General features: G+C 38.9%; 1 protein-coding gene across 1 annotated transcript; it reads right to left on the bottom strand.

Moving 5' to 3' along the window:
• Window positions 1-5,437: 5,437 nt before the first annotated feature.
• On the bottom strand, window positions 5,438-10,702 carry LOC137285393 (complement C1q-like protein 2). Its single transcript, XM_067817731.1, has 3 exons — window positions 10,449-10,702; window positions 9,912-10,052; window positions 5,438-6,393 (listed from the first exon to the last, which is right to left on the bottom strand). Exons 1-3 carry the CDS (start codon window positions 10,648-10,650, stop codon window positions 6,143-6,145), a joined length of 594 nt encoding a protein of 197 aa, XP_067673832.1. The 5' UTR covers window positions 10,651-10,702; the 3' UTR covers window positions 5,438-6,142.
• Window positions 10,703-20,153: the final 9,451 nt, after the last annotated feature.

Raw genomic sequence — 20,153 nt, 5'->3', positions numbered from 1 at the left:
ACCGACTAAACTTGGCAACGCAATTCATGCAGATGAACGCTAAAAGAGGTAGAAAGACTTCTTGCATATATATTTCGAACAAGACAATTGGTATGTATGATTTCCTCAAGTGATGAGTCGCACTGCGAACAAACCTTCATAGCCGCGACCGATATCTTTGTTGACGCTGTTAAGGTCGGTTGTAACGGCGGCTTAGCTGATTGGCGACTGTGAGAATGCGGAGCCAGCCAAGGGAGGTAATAAAATAATCGGCCCGAGCCGTAGTTGCATCCAGGGTATAGTAAAGATTTATCGGACCGTATACCCTGGAGATATCGAGGATGCTTGTCGTGAATCGCACTGGAAACAGAGGCACAGACGTCCAAGAGAAAATACAGTCACTCCAGTACCAACCTCCACAACTACGCCAACCCCAACAAGTACAGTAACGACGTCAACAATATCAACGTCCATATGGAAGGAGAGATAGTGGCTTTGTTCCATGGAAAAAACGCATTCCCCTGAAGTGCGCAAACGGAGGTTTTTAAAGTCAAGAAATACACAATTCACAATCCCCTCCTGAAATACACCTACAGTCAGAAACTAACCAACCAGGGCAACGAGACCGGTGTAAGTGTATATATTTTTCACTCCGTTTCCAAGTGATTGTTTGATCAAAACTTGCAAGATTTACTTGATAGGGGACATTTGATTAACTGATGCGGGAACGCTTGTTTACCTGATACAGAAACGCGTATTTACTTGTGATTCGGGAACACGTGTTTACCTGAGAGGAACACTGGTTTTCCTGATATAGGGCGGCTTGCTTACCTGATACAGGTAGAGTTGATGGGGAAATAACGGTGACGTTTTTTATGTAAATGCATATATAAACACTTAATTAGGATTAGGATGAGCTGTGAGTGCTCTTTATCGCTTAGTTTACGAGACAAATACATGGTGTCTTCCCACTTTGCCAATTTCATTGTTAAGCAGTTAATGAAAGAGAATGGTGCAAAAAAAAAAAATAGTATGGAGATCGGTAGGTTAATAAAACTCAAATCAGTTCAACACTTTACCAATTTATTTCATTTTACAAAAATATAAATGATCTGTGTTACAAATAAAGTTACAAGTATACAAATATAAACTAAGTGTTTTAGTTATATTTAACATTTCATCATATTAAGCAGGTGATTAGTGTTATATGTTACAGATAAATAAATGATAGATATATTACCTTATAATCTTGTTTCCTCCTGAGAGGGTACGTAAGTCCCAAAACATTTGAAGTCAAATTTGATCTTCCATTTTGTCTTAGCCGTAGAATATGTGTCATTTTAATTTGTGGCTAATCTTGCATACAATCACCAGCAGCTGAGGGGATGATGTAAATCCAGCTAGGGACCATGCAGGTAGCAGAAGTACTGTAAGTCCCCGTGGCCCCTAGTATGGTGATCTACCTTCAGTTGTTGATCTATATAGCCTGTTTTTATATTGTATTGTCTGAACAGGAATATTAGTTTTAACTTTTCACGCTAGTTTTATTTCTTATTGTGATATTCTAGTTGTTTTACTGTCCGTTGTCGACAGGTTTTTATCATATACATAGATTCCTTTGAATATCTTTGTGTTCTACAGTTAATAGTTTGAATAGAAGTACTACTCCTAAGATTATAGTTGCTTTGTTCAAATACTCTTCCTGGTACAAGGTTGTTCGAATAATCTGGAGTCAGACAATACTACATTTTGTAAAACGTTATGTGCTTAGAGTGGTGTCGTCTTTCTTTCAGTGTACTATAATTGGTTTCCCTGTATAGTTTATCATGACTTGTGCCACGAATCACGCCGTATATGGACCGCAAAGCATCTAATTGCAAGTTCACCAGTACGTTTGCCTGTTCAATCGTACAGTTATCCCCGACATGACTGCAGTATTCAAAAAGTGGTAAGATAAAGGAATTATATAAGGTGTTTAGAGTTTTCTGAGATAAATGGTATTTCAAACATCTCAGACAATTGATCATTGGACTAATGTTCCTGACATAATTTTGCGTTTTTCGAGTGAATGTTATACTCTCAGTCTCACTCGGTTTAAAACTATCTTGCAACTTTTTAGCCCAATCTGAAATCTTTGCTAAATCTCTGTTTAAAGTTGCGGCTGCTGTGACTTGGTCATCTATTATCGTATATATCGATGTATCATCTGCAAAGAGGCGACTATTGTTATCTATGTTATCAACAATGTCATTAATATAGATGATAAAGAGAAGCGGACCTAAAACGGAACCTTGGGGAGCACGAGCTTCCACTGTTTTAATACCTGAACTGTAACCATTTATTTCCACACTCTGCATTCTGCTGTCTAGATAACTTTCGAACCATTCTAAGAGAGTACCCCTTATACCGTAAACATGAAGTTTAAATTTATGAATAATGCCCCGGTGCATCTCTGTCAAAGGCTTTGCTTATGTCACAAAATACGGCTCTAGTTTCCGTTCCTTGGTCTAATGCACCAGCGATAAAGTTATACAGATACGTTAACTGATTTACTGTAGACTCGCCAGGCATAAATCCAGATTGTAAGCTTGGCAGAGTATAGTTATGTCTGAAGAAGTTGAAGACATATTTAAAAACGCATTTTTCAAACACTTTAGCGACACAGCTAGTTAGCGCAACAGACCCATAATTTGAACACACATGTTCATCACCTTTCTTTTGAAGCGGTATTACCGTGGCTAATTTCCAAGATGAAGGGAAAGTGTTATTGCGAATGGAGAGGTTAAACAACTTAGTTAACAACGACGTTAGAGAGTCAGAGTTTAATTCTAACACAATATTTCCAATACCATCGGGCCCCGTGGCTTCAGCTGTGTCTACGCTCAACAGAATATCCCGAACATCTCCATTACTTATTGTATCTGATGACAAAGCATGACCGATTTCGCGCTGTTTGATATCAGGCAGACTGGTGTTGGGATCAGCAACTTTCGATTGCTCTGAGAAAACCGAGTTGAGTACATCAGGGATATCTTGTTCATTTTCATAAACGATGTCATTGCTTATAATTGATGGAAACGATGTTTTGTAATTTGTTTTTACATAACTCTTAAGTAATCGCCACCACATTATAGTACCTTGATTATCAGCGTTATATATAGTTTCGTCAACTTTAGTACCATAGGCACGTTTTGCATTTCTAACACAGGAAACTATTTTGTTACGGAGCATTCTGAACTTAAACCAATCATTAGGACGGTTTCGGGGTTTTTTTTTCCTTTTTTTTTTTTTTTTTTTTTTTTTGCAATCGTATGTATACGATTACGTTTCCTTATTAATGATCAGATTTCGTTATTCGTCTATGCCGGATCTTTAGTTCTAGCTGTTATAGTTTTGTTTGGGACATATTCATTCACGTTATACAATGTTAGGGATGTGAGATTTTCCGTAAGGTTATCAACGTTCAGCGAAGAAAACAGCGTATATTTGAGTTTATCCCTTAGGTACTTTCATTCATACCATTGACATCTGCTGAGGAATAGTCATAGATTTTCCATTTAAACCAATTATTGTTCTGTACGGCTTCTGTTCTACTGAGAAATAAAGGGCAGTGGCCGCTACATATGGGATCTAATACACCAGAATCTCTGACACCGTCGACGCAGGATGCAAATATTAAGTCGATCAACGTTTTGCTGTTTCGGGTTATCCTAGTAGGATTTCTTATTATTTGCCGAAGACCGTAATAATTTTCTAAATAGCCTATTTTTTATTATTACACTTAAGAATATCAATAGTGAAATCACCGGTTATGATTGTCTGCATATTAAGATCGACTGCGTTACCTATTGATTCCTTAACTAAATTCCAATATTCGGAGCTCCTATCGGCGCGATAAAATGTGGTTTCTTGTTTTACATTTAATTTGTATGCATATTGCCTCAAGCCCGACTACATCCAAATCATTCATTAAAGAAGCACAAATAGTGTCTTTCACATGGACTGCCACACAGCCGCCGCCCTCAGCATATTCTGTTTAGTTGGTGGGGAATCCTATAATTTTTTTATGCTATATCACTTCATTCCTACAGAAAATCATGTATCCCCTAAAATACCACAATTGGGTCAGTTTATCAACACATATCAAGGTCATGTCGCCTGTCAATGTTAAACTTAGCAAGTGTTTATCACTATTTATCTCTCACTTATATAAACTGTTACGTAAGTAACTCACCATCATGGCGCATGTTTATATTTAACCATGTGCGTGCGTGCGTGCGTGTGTACATTATTCCCATTTGTCCGGCAGGCAGGGGGGATTAAGAGTTATGGCTGAATCTTTGTGCAAAGTTTGTAGATCCCTATGAAAAAAGGCTCCTTTGGAGAGCCGACTAGTTGATTAGTGAACATCGATCGCGTTATAGGTCAAGCGGGTGTGGCTGCAGTGTTTATCTTACTAACATGATGAGGTGAGTATGGTTCACATGTCATGACTTTGACACAAACATACTCATTCTGTTTAATTTACACTAAAGTAATTAAATTAAATGAAATTAAATATAATAAATTAAATGGGTGAGTGTAATCAGATGAAATGTGATAGAGACACGTTCATGTAAACAGTCATTGCACAATGTTAAACGCTCACGTCAATCACAGGCAAACTGCAGCGCAGAGAATATGCTTCGCTCGCATATGTGAACACTAGTCATTTTCTCTACGCTGCGCAACCACATTTGCGCTACAGTTTGCCTGTGGGTCAATGTTCGGTTTATTCCAATCTGTCGAGGTGGACCATATTTAGTTTACTAGAGCTACACATTCTGTAAAAGTCCAGAAGTAGAGAACACTATCCACTGGAAGTGTTGCACAAAAAACTGCAAGTCTACCATCAACACTAAGAACAATCTTGTCAGCAGCTTCTGGGACAATCACAACCATGCAGCAGGCAGGCCCTGCTAAAATGGGAGCAGACACGTTCCTTGAGAACCTCAAGGGTCCTGTGCAAACGTCTTCAACACCAATCCCAGCACGCTACAAGGATGAACTAGCATGTACATTATTATATTTGAATTTCATTAAAAAAACTGGGGACTGGGGAAAGAAAACAAACTTAAATCTGGAAACCTGTTCTTGTATTTAAGGACGGAGGGACGATGGCCTCGATGCCGTCAGGACCAAATGTCTTCTGACCGGTTTGGCCCCGTACTTTCCTAACCAGCCCTCCCAGGAAACCGAACTACATGTATACATTTTATCCTTCCCGGGACATCTGAAAAATAAATTTTATCCTCCCCGGTACGACACCAATTGGGGCGTTAGTTTCAATCCGAGATACGTTAACTATGGTCGGATCAACTGCTGGCAAACTTCAAGCAAATCAAATACACATAGTAATCTTAATCCCTGTGCAAAAAACCCAATCCCTTGCACTCTAACAAAGAAAACTGAAATGTTATTTTGTCAAAACTACTAATGTTTAATCTCAAATTTTACATGTGTATTTACGAAGTTGTTTCTTATTCATTCACCTGAGGCGATGTATGACAAAGGTTAATCTTTTCCATCTTTACGAAACAAATATTATATGAGTTGTTACTTGTTTTCACTAAGCAACAACCCACCTACTCAGTTTATACTTGATAGTATAAACAAGTTTACATCTGTAAAAACAAACTTCTACTGAACCAGTTCTGTAATCTGGTAGGCCGACAGTAACCTTCCGTGTGGAAGACCATACAATGGTTCCATAAAGATCAGTCTCACAATTATGAAACACAATGAAACAACAAGAGGCCCCTTGGGTTATGCCCGAAACAAGGAAGAAGAATACGGTGTCACTCCAGTATCGACTCAAGACTCCTCATACTTTTTTTTTCAAAATCTGTGGTTTTGAATTCCAATCACCGTTTGGAATATGCCACCGTATCCCAGTTGCGAAAATCGATGCTCAGGGTGGTAATCACATGGTTTTCTAGTCCAGAATTAGTCAATTATTTACAGCCAGCCAGCACATAAGCAAACTGTGGCTGAGTGCAGCGTAAAAACAACAGGCAGAACTCACTCAGTCACTCTTCTTTGTTTGATGAATACTACAACTTCTAATGTGCATAACTGTTTATTGCTGTCTACCCACAGAGGTTGGTGGCGCATGCCAATGTGTCTAGTCTGCACGAAGGAGGTAGCCTGAAAAGTAACTGAAGCGCCCCCCGCGTAGGGTCTGACTGCCAGAAGCAACTAAACATTCGACACTTATGTCATCCCCGGCATCCACATGGAAGACAGAGGTCTCCGAAGCTCCAATGTAGGTCTGTGCGACCGTTAGGTAGGTCATTATTTGGCCTTGCTTCTTGACGCTGTAATCAGTTGCACCGGCACTCTCAGACTCCAGCGCAAGTGAAAACATGTACATTCCTAAAACATGTAAACACAGGTGTATAAGTGTTTATAGTATCGGGGACAATCCACAACATCTCCATATAGCCTCCCGGGTAATATTCATGGTTTCAGACACAGGGGTTCGAATCTCTGGTTGGACAATAATTTTCAAAAATGTAAATCAAGACTTTTGCAATCATATAATGTTTTTAGATGCTATAATTTATATATATATATATATTTCACATTTGAACCAAATCGGTGAAGAAATGGATTTTTTAGGAAATTCTACCGCTACACTCGATCATTACATTAAATACACAAGGGGTGACACTAGCGATTCTAGAAGCCTGATCGAAAACCGCACTGCCCGACTATTTTAACGTGCAGTTTAATCAAACCTTACGTTTTTCACCCCTAAAATGTTGGGCTTGTAGGTCAGTCTTTACCTCCCAGACAACAGTATTCAATTTGTCTACCTGCTTGTCATATTTCAACGCTGACCCTCGCAATTGTACTACCCTCATTTTTTTAACAAACGTCTGGCCTCTCTTCTGTAAATATCTACAGTGTCTGTAATCTCATTCTCTTCCCACAGAGGTTACTTGTCATATCTTACGTTACGAAGGAAGGTGTGACAAGTAACCACCGTGGGAGGAGAACGGTGTAATCTCTGAATGACCCGGAAACACAAGACGTCTCTCATTGGTCAATTTCCACGTGTGCAGGAACACAACAACTAAACATGGTAGACAGGAAAGAATGAAAGAATTTCTAACACCATGTTCGAGTTTTCCGAACACAACAACATATGAACTGTGAAAACAATATGCCGCAATATTTTCACACCACTCGATGGTTGTTGATGGTACATCAACCCAGGCCCCTCTCGTGACAAGTGAACAAGCATTAATACTGCTGTGGGCGTGGGGCTGCCGAGGTGAACATGATCGAGGAGTGTCCACGCCTAAAACAGTGGGGACATTGGCCGATGCACCGAGGAAACCATGGATGAAACTTACTTATACCAAATTTCAGGTTGAGTTTTAATCTTTTTTTTACTGTAATAAATTTTACATTCATTTGAAAGGATTTCAAGAACAAGAATTAATGAAAATCCATTTCCTTGCATCTTTCTCCTTTCCACCCTCATTATCTCTGATTGAGCATGTGATGCATGTGAAATTAATTCCAGGTAGCGAGTATTAAGTAAACAAATCATACCTGTTTGGGGCTGATGTTGTACACTGTTAAGATGTTTAGTGTAATATTTAATAGCACATGCGTATTAATCCTGAAATTGCTCAACGGTCGGCATGACAGCAATTAGAGTAAGAGCCCTGAACTTAAGACATGGAGGGAAAGACTTCCGCCCGTATCCACCTTTTAATTCACCATATTCATTCTATAGTCAAATCATCACCTGAATATGTATTTCTCATGTGGTAAGGATGAGTTTTAATACTGTATACTGAAACATCCGAACATCTGAAATGACACTCAAATATCTATTTCCTTATGAATGTTTCAGGTTACTTCAGCAAGTCGTTTATTTAATGAGAAAAGGCGATGAACCGCTTGTCATGCATCCTCAATATCTCCAGGGTATACGTTCCGATAAATCTCCTCTATAACCTGGATGCATCTACTCGGTCCGATAATTTTATTACCTTCCTTGTCGGGCTTTTTGTCCAATCTGCTCTGGGAAGTCTTTGAAGGGCATTTAGAAGTGAAATACATAAGAATGAAGATTTTTATGGATATCAACTTCTTTATATGAGAACACAACGGTAAAGGACCCAGCTGTCAACACCCTAACCCGAGAGGATGCATCTACCAGATCCCTTGCAACTGTGGCGACCTATACATTGGAAAAACGCTGAGACCAATCAACACCAGAATGAAGGAACACCAGACATCCGTCAGCAAACTCGACCAGAAATCGGCCATCTCTGAACACATTCTCAAGAACCCTGGACATTCAATTCGATGGGAGGACACTAGGATACTATCTACCAACAACAACAAATGGCGCCAAAGGAAACTGCAAGAGGCTATCGAGATCCGGAGACAGAAACCAGCAATCAACCGTGACCAAGGAGTGTACCTACCAAGTGCCTTGGACTTATTGATAAATTAATCTCATCTATCTGTGTACATTCTATCTACGTAATTCATGTATAGAAAATCTACCCGTGTACATCCTTAGTAACTTGTATTTGTACATCATCAACCCTCATGTAAATCATGTTCATCAACCCTCATGTAAATCATGTTCATCAACCCTCATGTAAATCATGTACATCATCCTTAATCCCCAATCATGTGTTATGTAAACATCATCCAATCATGCGTAATGTATCACCATTGGCTTCCGTCTTTATCCCCAATCATGCACATCGCCTTATCCCCTATCTGTGTTATGTAAACATATCCTATCATCTGTAATGTATTACCATTGGCTTCCATCATTGTTATCATAACTGTCGGCTTCCTATCAGTGCTTGTTTATACTGGCTTCCAGCTTTCGTTAATTCATTCCACTTGTTACTTTGTCATTGTTTTACCTGTACATATAAATATAGCTCTGTACCCCATTCTGTATCACCTGATGAAGGAGTAAGCATTAACTCCGAAACGTTGTGTTCTCATATAAAGAAGTTGATATCCATACAAATCTTCATTCCTACGCTGGGAAGTTCAGCGTACCAATCACGATTCAATTTCGCTATTTAAATGATCTAACCGACTAAACTTGGCAACGCAATTCATGCAGATGAACGCTAAAAGAGGTAGAAAGACTTCTTGCATATATATTTCGAACAAGACAATTGGTATGTATGATTTCCTCAAGTGATGAGTCGCACTGCGAACAAACCTTCATAGCCGCGACCGATATCTTTGTTGACGCTGTTAAGGTCGGTTGTAACGGCGGCTTAGCTGATTGGCGACTGTGAGAATGCGGAGCCAGCCAAGGGAGGTAATAAAATAATCGGCCCGAGCCGTAGTTGCATCCAGGGTATAGTAAAGATTTATCGGACCGTATACCCTGGAGATATCGAGGATGCTTGTCGTGAATCGCACTGGAAACAGAGGCACAGACGTCCAAGAGAAAATACAGTCACTCCAGTACCAACCTCCACAACTACGCCAACCCCAACAAGTACAGTAACGACGTCAACAATATCAACGTCCATATGGAAGGAGAGATAGTGGCTTTGTTCCATGGAAAAAACGCATTCCCCTGAAGTGCGCAAACGGAGGTTTTTAAAGTCAAGAAATACACAATTCACAATCCCCTCCTGAAATACACCTACAGTCAGAAACTAACCAACCAGGGCAACGAGACCGGTGTAAGTGTATATATTTTTCACTCCGTTTCCAAGTGATTGTTTGATCAAAACTTGCAAGATTTACTTGATAGGGGACATTTGATTAACTGATGCGGGAACGCTTGTTTACCTGATACAGAAACGCGTATTTACTTGTGATTCGGGAACACGTGTTTACCTGAGAGGAACACTGGTTTTCCTGATATAGGGCGGCTTGCTTACCTGATACAGGAGCCCGGAATACCCCGGAGTACTGATTGTAACCACCTCCATTGTTGTTCTTCACGTCATCAAATTTCAGGGTGCTTGTAGAAGCACATGTTCTTGAAGTGCTTAAGAACGCCGTGAAGGAGATACCTGTGTCTGGAATGATTAACTTGCACTTTGAAATACGGACAGACGGAAGGAAGTGTTCTTAATAACAATTAATAATGTGTTGCAGGAATGTCTGTTTCCTGCACAGGGAAACAGGCGAGGCCAAAGAAAAGAGCTCCGAATCGTGCGACATGAAGTTTGTTTTTGAACGCAGCTCTCAACATTTGGCCTAAGATGGGCTCTAAACTATAGATGCGAGGATGGACCTGACAAATCAGTGATTGACATTATGAGCACCAACCTACCAAAGTCTAATCCGGATCTTCAAGGATTGGCAGATGAAAGCCCCGAGGTCTGGACCTTGTGGTTTTGAGAATAGTGGTTAAACATGATTTTCGGAGAAACAGCATTGACAGTATATAGATCTAACGTCACCGCGCGTACCTGTGTGTTTGGCGAGAACAGCTAGCTGCCTGGTGATGTTTTGTATCAATGACGACTGTTTCTGCACGACAGCCTCCAGGTCCACGACATGTTTGGCCAGGCCCTCTAGCGTTTCATCGTTGTGGTATGAGAGCACGGGAGCAATGAGGCCATTCACGGAGACCACCTCCCACGCCAGGAGACACACAATTGCCAGGACCATGTCTCACACGCCTGACAGTATTGTTGGGACTGCGTGGGACTGTTGAGATTACACCCTGTTTTATGGGAACTGACACGTGTCCCTAGATAAGTCATCATAGTTAGGTCGTTACCTGGTCACCACATTTCTCACCCTCCAGTGGCAGACAACATTTTGTCAAGCTATACTGAAAGTCAAAAGAAACGTTCAAATGGGTTTGTATTACAAGGGGGTAAGCGCAGTAGCTGGAAGAGTGAAACAAATGCACGTGGGGTACGTGATGAGAATTAACATAGACAAACCCTTCTTGTTCTCTGTGTGTCATCTAATATGATACCCCCAAACAAATAAAGCGATTTAAACTATGATCATTTGTTAAACAACTGTTATCCCAAGACGATTAAAATTCTGAGATTTAAAAGTTCACCTGGCAAGGTAAAACTATGAGGAATCGCATTCTTAATTTCACTACATTCGATTTATCTTTTTGTTTGAAGTGAAATTCATCGACACGTTTTCACTGCCAACAGACTATAGACGTCCAATGGCTTCTTGTCGCTGATCTCTCCTTAACCAAGCCATAGCTGCCGTGTTCATGAAACAAGTGAACGATTGTCACTTATGCCGGTAATTTATGCCTGAATGCATGAATGATGCATGTGCGTGTTATGTTTGTTATGTCTTCTCATTGCACAAACAAAAACATTTCAAACCCCAACCTTACAAACAATAATTCACTGGACAAAACAGTCTATACGACTGCGAGTTATACGTATTTTCCTCAAACTTGACTTCGGTGTACATTGTGAAAAATAGTCCAATGAATGTCATTTCCAATGCATGTGTTACGTTTCTTTTGCCTTCGGTATATCATGTACGAATACAATTTGAAACTGGACGTGATACTAACAATATGAGGTCGTATAATGTAATGGAAAACGGGACGTTTTGTCAAAGGGGTATATTTGGAGGACCAAAACATAATGACACTTGCGGAATCACAGGTAACAATGATTAGGTGGACCAAGATCGGTAATCACAAGGGACCATATTTGTTTTGGTGTAGATGAGCACCACATACAACTGTCGAGCTGATCTGGTGATTGTTGGGTGTGTGCGAAGCGCCAGTATGGCAACGACATGTTGGTAACAAGGCATGTTGGTAAACGGTGGTTTTACTTGACGCCGGAGGAGGGGAGGACCGAGTGAAGAGCAGTTTGACACTGGCGAAGTATTATTGACATTCATCATCATCATCATCATCATCATCATCATCATCTGTTGATTGTCACTGGAAATTTCATTGGTTGGTCAGCCATAGATTCGCATCCTGCGATATACCGAAATCGGCATATGGTCTCAGGATATCTGGAACTGTTACATGGCAATCGCGGCTGCAGGTCATCCATTATCCTCAGTGATAAAGCATGCGGGCATGAATAGGACAAATTGTTATGGATAACAACTTCTTTATTGCGTGATTGCGACGTTTCGGTACAGATTCTTGTACCATTGTCAAGCAGGAATTTAATCACACAAAAAAGAAGTTGTTATCCATAACAAGTTGTCTTATTTGTACACCTCAACTTCTAAAATGCCACTCAAACAAGTCATGTGGGCATGGCCCCGGACTGCCCCGGTGTTCGCGGTTGGCGAGTGTATGACAGAAACTCCGAGTCTTAAGCAGAGAGAAACAGACAAAAGGTGGAATACAGGGACAATAAACGTGACATGGAAGTACATGCCCCTAGTTTTAAGGCTCAATCCAAAAAGATACCGTCTGTGAGAAAATCCAGCAACTCGCGTGTTTGGGCATCCCACCGTTGGAATCACCACATTGGAGTGGGGTCACTTTCCTTACATTACAAGCATATACTTTCAAATGAAAGTTTGGATGAAGTCCGAACGCTGGACTTATTTCAGGCCCGGGAACACTGGGAAAAAAGATTAAACTGGTTAGCGACCAGTTATCGCCATTATTATTGTTTTTTCTCTCGATTTCCTCAGTTGTTTCTCAACCCGATGAAGTAAAAGTTTCCTTGATGTTAGATTGGATAATTGTATCCTGCTTCTTCTATGTTGCCGGTCGCGTTTTTCTATAATGCAGCCAACAGGAAGCTCGGCAAAACATATTGTGCTTTCCAAACAACTAACCGGGTCAGTTATTGCCATTTCCGAATTGTTCGTTATTCACCAAATATCACATAAAATATGACATATTGATCACCTTTCACAAATGGTATTTCATTTCAAAAATGAAATTCAATAGAGCAAGACCTACTCTCATTGTGACTGCGGACGAATGCTGCTGACATGTCACGTGCTGAGTTTGTGGACGTTTGTTCTCAGTGAATTGCTTCTACTGAAAAAGAGTAATTGTCAATAACTCGCCCTGAACGGATGATATGAAATGTTATTTGTGGATATGTCTAATCAAAGGAAACCATAATGTACATCATGTCAGATTATGTAAGTTTTAACCATGCAACTGAACCGGCATTCACCATGGCAACCGACAGTCCACTATTCAGGCGATGGTCTCGCTCGGAGACAAGAATGAAATGTTCAAATAGTGCTATAATTATCTTTTTTGGGAAATTGTATGCACAACCATAAATAAATACTGATTATACTATATCAGTCTTGGATACCACTTGGAAAAGTTACAGCAGGTTGTCCGAGGTAATATTTGTTTTTGTTTCCTTTGCTTGGATGCAAAATCAACAACAATGCTATTCTTTACTTGACTTTAGTGTAGATGATGTGTATTTCTGTGCATAGCACCACACGCAGAAAAATTTGGTTATGATGGAAATGGTGTGGAATTCGAGACTTGATTAGACAATCCAGTGATTGACATCATGAGCATCATGATACTCTATCCTGTTAGAATACGATAACTCCCATCAACAAAGTCAGTGAGTCTGTTTTCACTGCTGACAACAAGCTTGTGTTTTCAAATATTCTTAAAAATATATCTCATGCACATGCTGTGGAAGTCTTTGTTCAAAAAGCTTTATTACGTACGAGCAATAATTGAATTCCAAATTCCATATCATATATCCTTTGGAGCCTCCACTTCCTTGCAGACCTTGAAAAAGCTTTATTACGTACGAGCAATAATTGAATTCCAAATTCCATATCATATATCCTTTGGAGCCTCCACTTCCTTGCAGACCTTGAAAAAGCTTTATTACGTACGAGCAATAATTGAATTCCAAATTCCATATCATATATCCTTTGGAGCCTCCACTTCCTTGCAGACCTTGAAAAAGCTTTATTACGTACGAGCAATAATTGAATTCCAAATTCCATATCATATATCCTTTGGAGCCTCCACTTCCTTGCAGACCTTGAAAAAGCTTTATTAGGTACGAGCAATAATTGAATTCCAAATTCCATATCATATATCCTTTGGAGCCTCCACTTCCTTGCAGACCTTGAAAAAGCTTTATTAGGTACGAGCAATAATTGAATTCCAAATTCCATATCATATATCCTTTGGAGCCTCCACTTCCTTGCAGACCTTGAAAAAGCTTTATTACGTACGAGCAATAATTGAATTCCAAATTCCATATCATATATCCTTTGGAGCCTCCACTTCCATGCAGACCTTGAAAAAGCTTTATTACGTACGAGCAATAATTGAATTCCAAATTCCATATCATATATCCTTTGGAGCCTCCACTTCCATGCAGACCTTGAAAAAGCTTTATTACGTACGAGCAATAATTGAATTCCAAATTCCATATCATATATCCTTTGGAGCCTCCACTTCCATGCAGACCTTGAAAAAGCTTTATTACGTACGAGCAATAATTGAATTCCAAATTCCATATCATATATCCTTTGGAGCCTCCACTTCCATGCAGACCTTGAAAAAGCTTTATTACGTACGAGCAATAATTGAATTCCAAATTCCATATCATATATCCTTTGGAGCCTCCACTTCCTTGCAGACCTTGAAAAAGCTTTATTACGTACGAGCAATAATTGAATTCCAAATTCCATATCATATATCCTTTGGAGCCTCCACTTCCTTGCAAACCTTGAAAAAGCTTTATTACGTACGAGCAATAATTGAATTCCAAATTCCATATCATATATCCTTTGGAGCCTCCACTTCCATGCAGACCTTCAAAAAGCTTTATTACGTACGAGCAATAATTGAATTCCAAATTCCATATCATATATCCTTTGGAGCCTCCACTTCCATGCAGACCTTGAAAAAGCTTTATTACGTACGAGCAATAATTGAATTCCAAATTCCATATCATATATCCTTTGGAGCCTCCACTTCCTTGCAGACCTTGAAAAAGCTTTATTACGTACGAGCAATAATTGAATTCCAAATTCCATATCATATATCCTTTGGAGCCTCCACTTCCTTGCAAACCTTGAAAAACCTTTATTACGTACGAGCAATAATTGAATTCCAAATTCCATATCATATATCCTTTGGAGCCTCCACTTCCATGCAGACCTTGAAAAAGCTTTATTACGTACGAGCAATAATTGAATTCCAAATTCCATATCATATATCCTTTGGAGCCTCCACTTCCTTGCAGACCTTGAAAAAGCTTTATTACGTACGAGCAATAATTGAATTCCAAATTCCATATCATATATCCTTTGGAGCCTCCACTTCCTTGCAGACCTTGAAAAAGCTTTATTACGTACGAGCAATAATTGAATTCCAAATTCCATATCATATATCCTTTGGAGCCTCCACTTCCTTGCAAACCTTGAAAAAGCTTTATTACGTACGAGCAATAATTGAATTCCAAATTCCATATCATATATCCTTTGGAGCCTCCACTTCCATGCAGACCTTGAAAAAGCTTTATTACGTACGAGCAATAATTGAATTCCAAATTCCATATCATACATCCTTTGGAGCCTCCACTTCCATGCAGACCTTGAAAAAGCTTTATTACGTACGAGCAATAATTGAATTCCAAATTCCATATCATATATCCTTTGGAGCCTCCACTTCCTTGCAAACCTTGAAAAAGCTTTATTAGGTACGAGCAATAATTGAATTCCAAATTCCATATCATATATCCTTTGGAGCCTCCACTTCCATGCAGACCTTGAAAAAGCTTTATTACGTACGAGCAATAATTGAATTCCAAATTCCATATCATATATCCTTTGGAGCCTCCACTTCCTTGCAGACCTTGAAAAAGCTTTATTACGTACGAGCAATAATTGAATTCCAAATTCCATATCATATATCCTTTGGAGCCTCCACTTCATTGCAGACCTTGAAAAAGCTTTATTACGTACGAGCAATAATTGAATTCCAAATTCCATATCATATATCCTTTGGAGCCTCCACTTCCTTGCAGACCTTGAAAAAGCTTTATTACGTACGAGCAATAATTGAATTCCAAATTCCATATCATATATCCTTTGGAGCCTCCACTTCCTTGCAGACCTTGAAAAAGCTTTATTACGTACGAGCAATAATTGAATTCCAAATTCCATATCATATATCCTTTGGAGCCTCCACTTCCTTGCAGACCTTGAAAAAGCTTTATTACGTACGAGCAATAATTGAATTCCAAATTCCATATCATATATCCTTTGGAGCCTCCACTTCCTTGCAGACCTTGAAAAAGCTTTATTACGTACGAGCAATAATTGAATTCCAAATTCCATATCATATATCCTTTGGAGCCTCCACTTCCTTGCAGACCTTGAAAAAGCTTTATTACGTACGAGCAATAATTGAATTCCAAATTCCATATCATATATCCTTTGGAGCCTCCACTTCCTTGCAGACCTTGAAAAAGCTTTATTACGTACGAGCAATAATTGAATTCCAAATTCCATATCATATATCCTTTGGAGCCTCCACTTCCTTGCAGACCTTGAAAAAGCTTTATTACGTACGAGCAATAATTGAATTCCAAATTCCATATCATATATCCTTTGGAGCCTCCACTTCCTTGCAGACCTTGAAAAAGCTTTATTACGTACGAGCAATAATTGAATTCCAAATTCCATATCATATATCCTTTGGAGCCTCCACTTCCATGCAGACCTTGAAAAAGCTTTATTACGTACGAGCAATAATTGAATTCCAAATTCCATATCATATATCCTTTGGAGCCTCCACTTCCATGCAGACCTTGAAAAAGCTTTATTACGTACGAGCAATAATTGAATTCCAAATTCCATATCATATATCCTTTGGAGCCTCCACTTCCATGCAGACCTTGAAAAAGCTTTATTACGTACGAGCAATAATTGAATTCCAAATTCCATATCATATATCCTTTGGAGCCTCCACTTCCATGCAGACCTTGAAAAAGCTTTATTACGTACGAGCAATAATTGAATTCCAAATTCCATATCATATATCCTTTGGAGCCTCCACTTCCTTGCAGACCTTGAAAAAGCTTTATTACGTACGAGCAATAATTGAATTCCAAATTCCATATCATATATCCTTTGGAGCCTCCACTTCCTTGCAAACCTTGAAAAAGCTTTATTACGTACGAGCAATAATTGAATTCCAAATTCCATATCATATATCCTTTGGAGCCTCCACTTCCATGCAGACCTTGAAAAAGCTTTATTACGTACGAGCAATAATTGAATTCCAAATTCCATATCATATATCCTTTGGAGCCTCCACTTCCATGCAGACCTTGAAAAAGCTTTATTACGTACGAGCAATAATTGAATTCCAAATTCCATATCATATATCCTTTGGAGCCTCCACTTCCTTGCAGACCTTGAAAAAGCTTTATTACGTACGAGCAATAATTGAATTCCAAATTCCATATCATATATCCTTTGGAGCCTCCACTTCCTTGCAAACCTTGAAAAAGCTTTATTACGTACGAGCAATAATTGAATTCCAAATTCCATATCATATATCCTTTGGAGCCTCCACTTCCATGCAGACCTTGAAAAAGCTTTATTACGTACGAGCAATAATTGAATTCCAAATTCCATATCATATATCCTTTGGAGCCTCCACTTCCATGCAGACCTTGAAAAAGCTTTATTACGTACGAGCAATAATTGAATTCCAAATTCCATATCATATATCCTTTGGAGCCTCCACTTCCTTGCAGACCTTGAAAAAGCTTTATTACGTACGAGCAATAATTGAATTCCAAATTCCATATCATATATCCTTTGGAGCCTCCACTTCCTTGCAAACCTTGAAAAAGCTTTATTACGTACGAGCAATAATTGAATTCCAAATTCCATATCATATATCCTTTGGAGCCTCCACTTCCATGCAGACCTTGAAAAAGCTTTATTACGTACGAGCAATAATTGAATTCCAAATTCCATATCATATATCCTTTGGAGCCTCCACTTCCATGCAGACCTTGAAAAAGCTTTATTACGTACGAGCAATAATTGAATTCCAAATTCCATATCATATATCCTTTGGAGCCTCCACTTCCTTGCAAACCTTGAAAAAGCTTTATTAGGTACGAGCAATAATTGAATTCCAAATTCCATATCATATATCCTTTGGAGCCTCCACTTCCATGCAGACCTTGAAAAAGCTTTATTACGTACGAGCAATAATTGAATTCCAAATTCCATATCATATATCCTTTGGAGCCTCCACTTCCTTGCAGACCTTGAAAAAGCTTTATTACGTACGAGCAATAATTGAATTCCAAATTCCATATCATATATCCTTTGGAGCCTCCACTTCCTTGCAGACCTTGAAAAAGCTTTATTACGTACGAGCAATAATTGAATTCCAAATTCCATATCATATATCCTTTGGAGCCTCCACTTCCTTGCAGACCTTGAAAAAGCTTTATTACATACGAGCAATAATTGAATTCCAAATTCCATATCATATATCCTTTGGAGCCTCCACTTCCTTGCAGACCTTGAAAAAGCTTTATTACGTACGAGCAATAATTGAATTCCAAATTCCATATCATATATCCTTTGGAGCCTCCACTTCCTTGCAGACCTTGAAAAAGCTTTATTACGTACGAGCAATAATTGAATTCCAAATTCCATATCATATATCCTTTGGAGCCTCCACTTCCTTGCAGACCTTGAAAAAGCTTTATTACGTACGAGCAATAATTGAATTCCAAATTCCATATCATATATCCTTTGGAGCCTCCACTTCCTTGCAGACCTTGAAAAAGCTTTATTACGTACGAGCAATAATTGAATTCCAAATTCCATATCATATATCCTTTGGAGCCTCCACTTCCTTGCAAACCTTGACGGCATTCTGTTACTTCAAAAGCTTTATGTGTTTTAAGATTTTTATTTTAAGTTGCTGGCTAGCGGGTTTTAACGATTTGCTCCGTTATTTCCTTACATAATGAAATTCCTTTTGTCTTGATGATAGATCACCAATGTTTTCTGCTTGTGTACAGTTGCCCAACGTGTTTCTCCGAAAAGTGGTCAACAGGAAGTGCAGTAGTGTAGATTGTGCTTTCCCAACAACAAACAAGACCAGTTATCGCCATTTCTGAATTTTTAATGGTATTTATCTAATTTCACGTAAACTTGGTAATAAAACTATTGTGTTTCAAACCTTGACATAATGAAGAAATTTCATAATTGGAATTTGTTTTAAAAAAGAATTAAAAGACCAAAACTCGTGCTCATTGTGGAAGCTGACATGAGCTGACGGGAAAACGGTGATGTCACCGCGAGTTTGAATTTCTCAAACTTGACATTTTGAGTAGTTGTTTGCAATTTTGGCAATGTTTGTTGCTCGGGAAAAACGAAAAGATAAAGGTGAAAATTGACAGTTATATTTTGTCAGTATCGTCTGCATGGTACCTGTCGAGTCAATAAAACGGAAATTTGGGTCAATTCAAAGTTAAGTGATTGACTGTTGGCATTATGGGTATGTTCAGACAAACTAAAATCTGCACTTTTTATGAACTGAATTGTCAAGTCATAGATTCACAATACAGCCAGGATGATTATCACTCAATTCTCATCGTTCATGAAATTTCATGTCAGCACACTAATGGTCACGTGACATACCCCGACGTGTTAAAGGGGCACTGATGCGGAGCAATTTCCGTGGACTGGTGTAAACTTTTGTTATTGTTTTTCTCCCGTGAGTACCCGGATGATATCCCAGAATTCGTGACTGGTTCGTGACCTCTGCTGCGCAGTCCGTAAGCGCAATTGATAGTTTAATTATAGACAGATCAACTGAGGTGAAGTCATTTTTACTTCTTTCCAAATGTATTATGAAAACAAATGAAACACTTTGAAGGTTAATCATCTGCCCGTGGCAGAAATGGTAAAAAACTATTAGGACGGAAAACGTCTCTATATTTTGTCTCATAACCTTAGTTAGTTTATTGTCATACTTGTATGATTCTGAAAATTAATAAAAGAACGCACGATCTGCTTATACTCATAGTAAATTTCTAACATAACAGCAACATTTATACATTGTATAGAATGCCAATGTGGATCCTATTTCACACACATACGCGATCTAGTGTGTTTTTTCTGTCATACAGATTCTGCTGAATGCTACAACAAATAAA

This window comes from Haliotis asinina, chromosome 1, assembly GCF_037392515.1.
Source record: "Haliotis asinina isolate JCU_RB_2024 chromosome 1, JCU_Hal_asi_v2, whole genome shotgun sequence".
NCBI lineage: Eukaryota > Metazoa > Mollusca > Gastropoda > Lepetellida > Haliotidae > Haliotis > Haliotis asinina.
This window is presented reverse-complemented; position numbering and strand designations above follow the sequence as displayed.

Excerpts from the sequence above, each read along its gene's own strand:
- LOC137285393 (XM_067817731.1), bottom strand. The coding sequence starts at position 10,650 with ATGGTCCTGGCAATTGTGTGTCTCCTGGCGTGGGAGGTGGTCTCCGTG. Across the intron at positions 10,053-10,448 it reads TGTTCTCGCCAAACACACAG|ACACAGGTATCTCCTTCACG; the intron begins GTACGCGCGGTG and ends TAATCATTCCAG. Across the intron at positions 6,394-9,911 it reads ATTCCGGGCTCCTGTATCAG|GAATGTACATGTTTTCACTT; the intron begins GTAAGCAAGCCG and ends TACATGTTTTAG.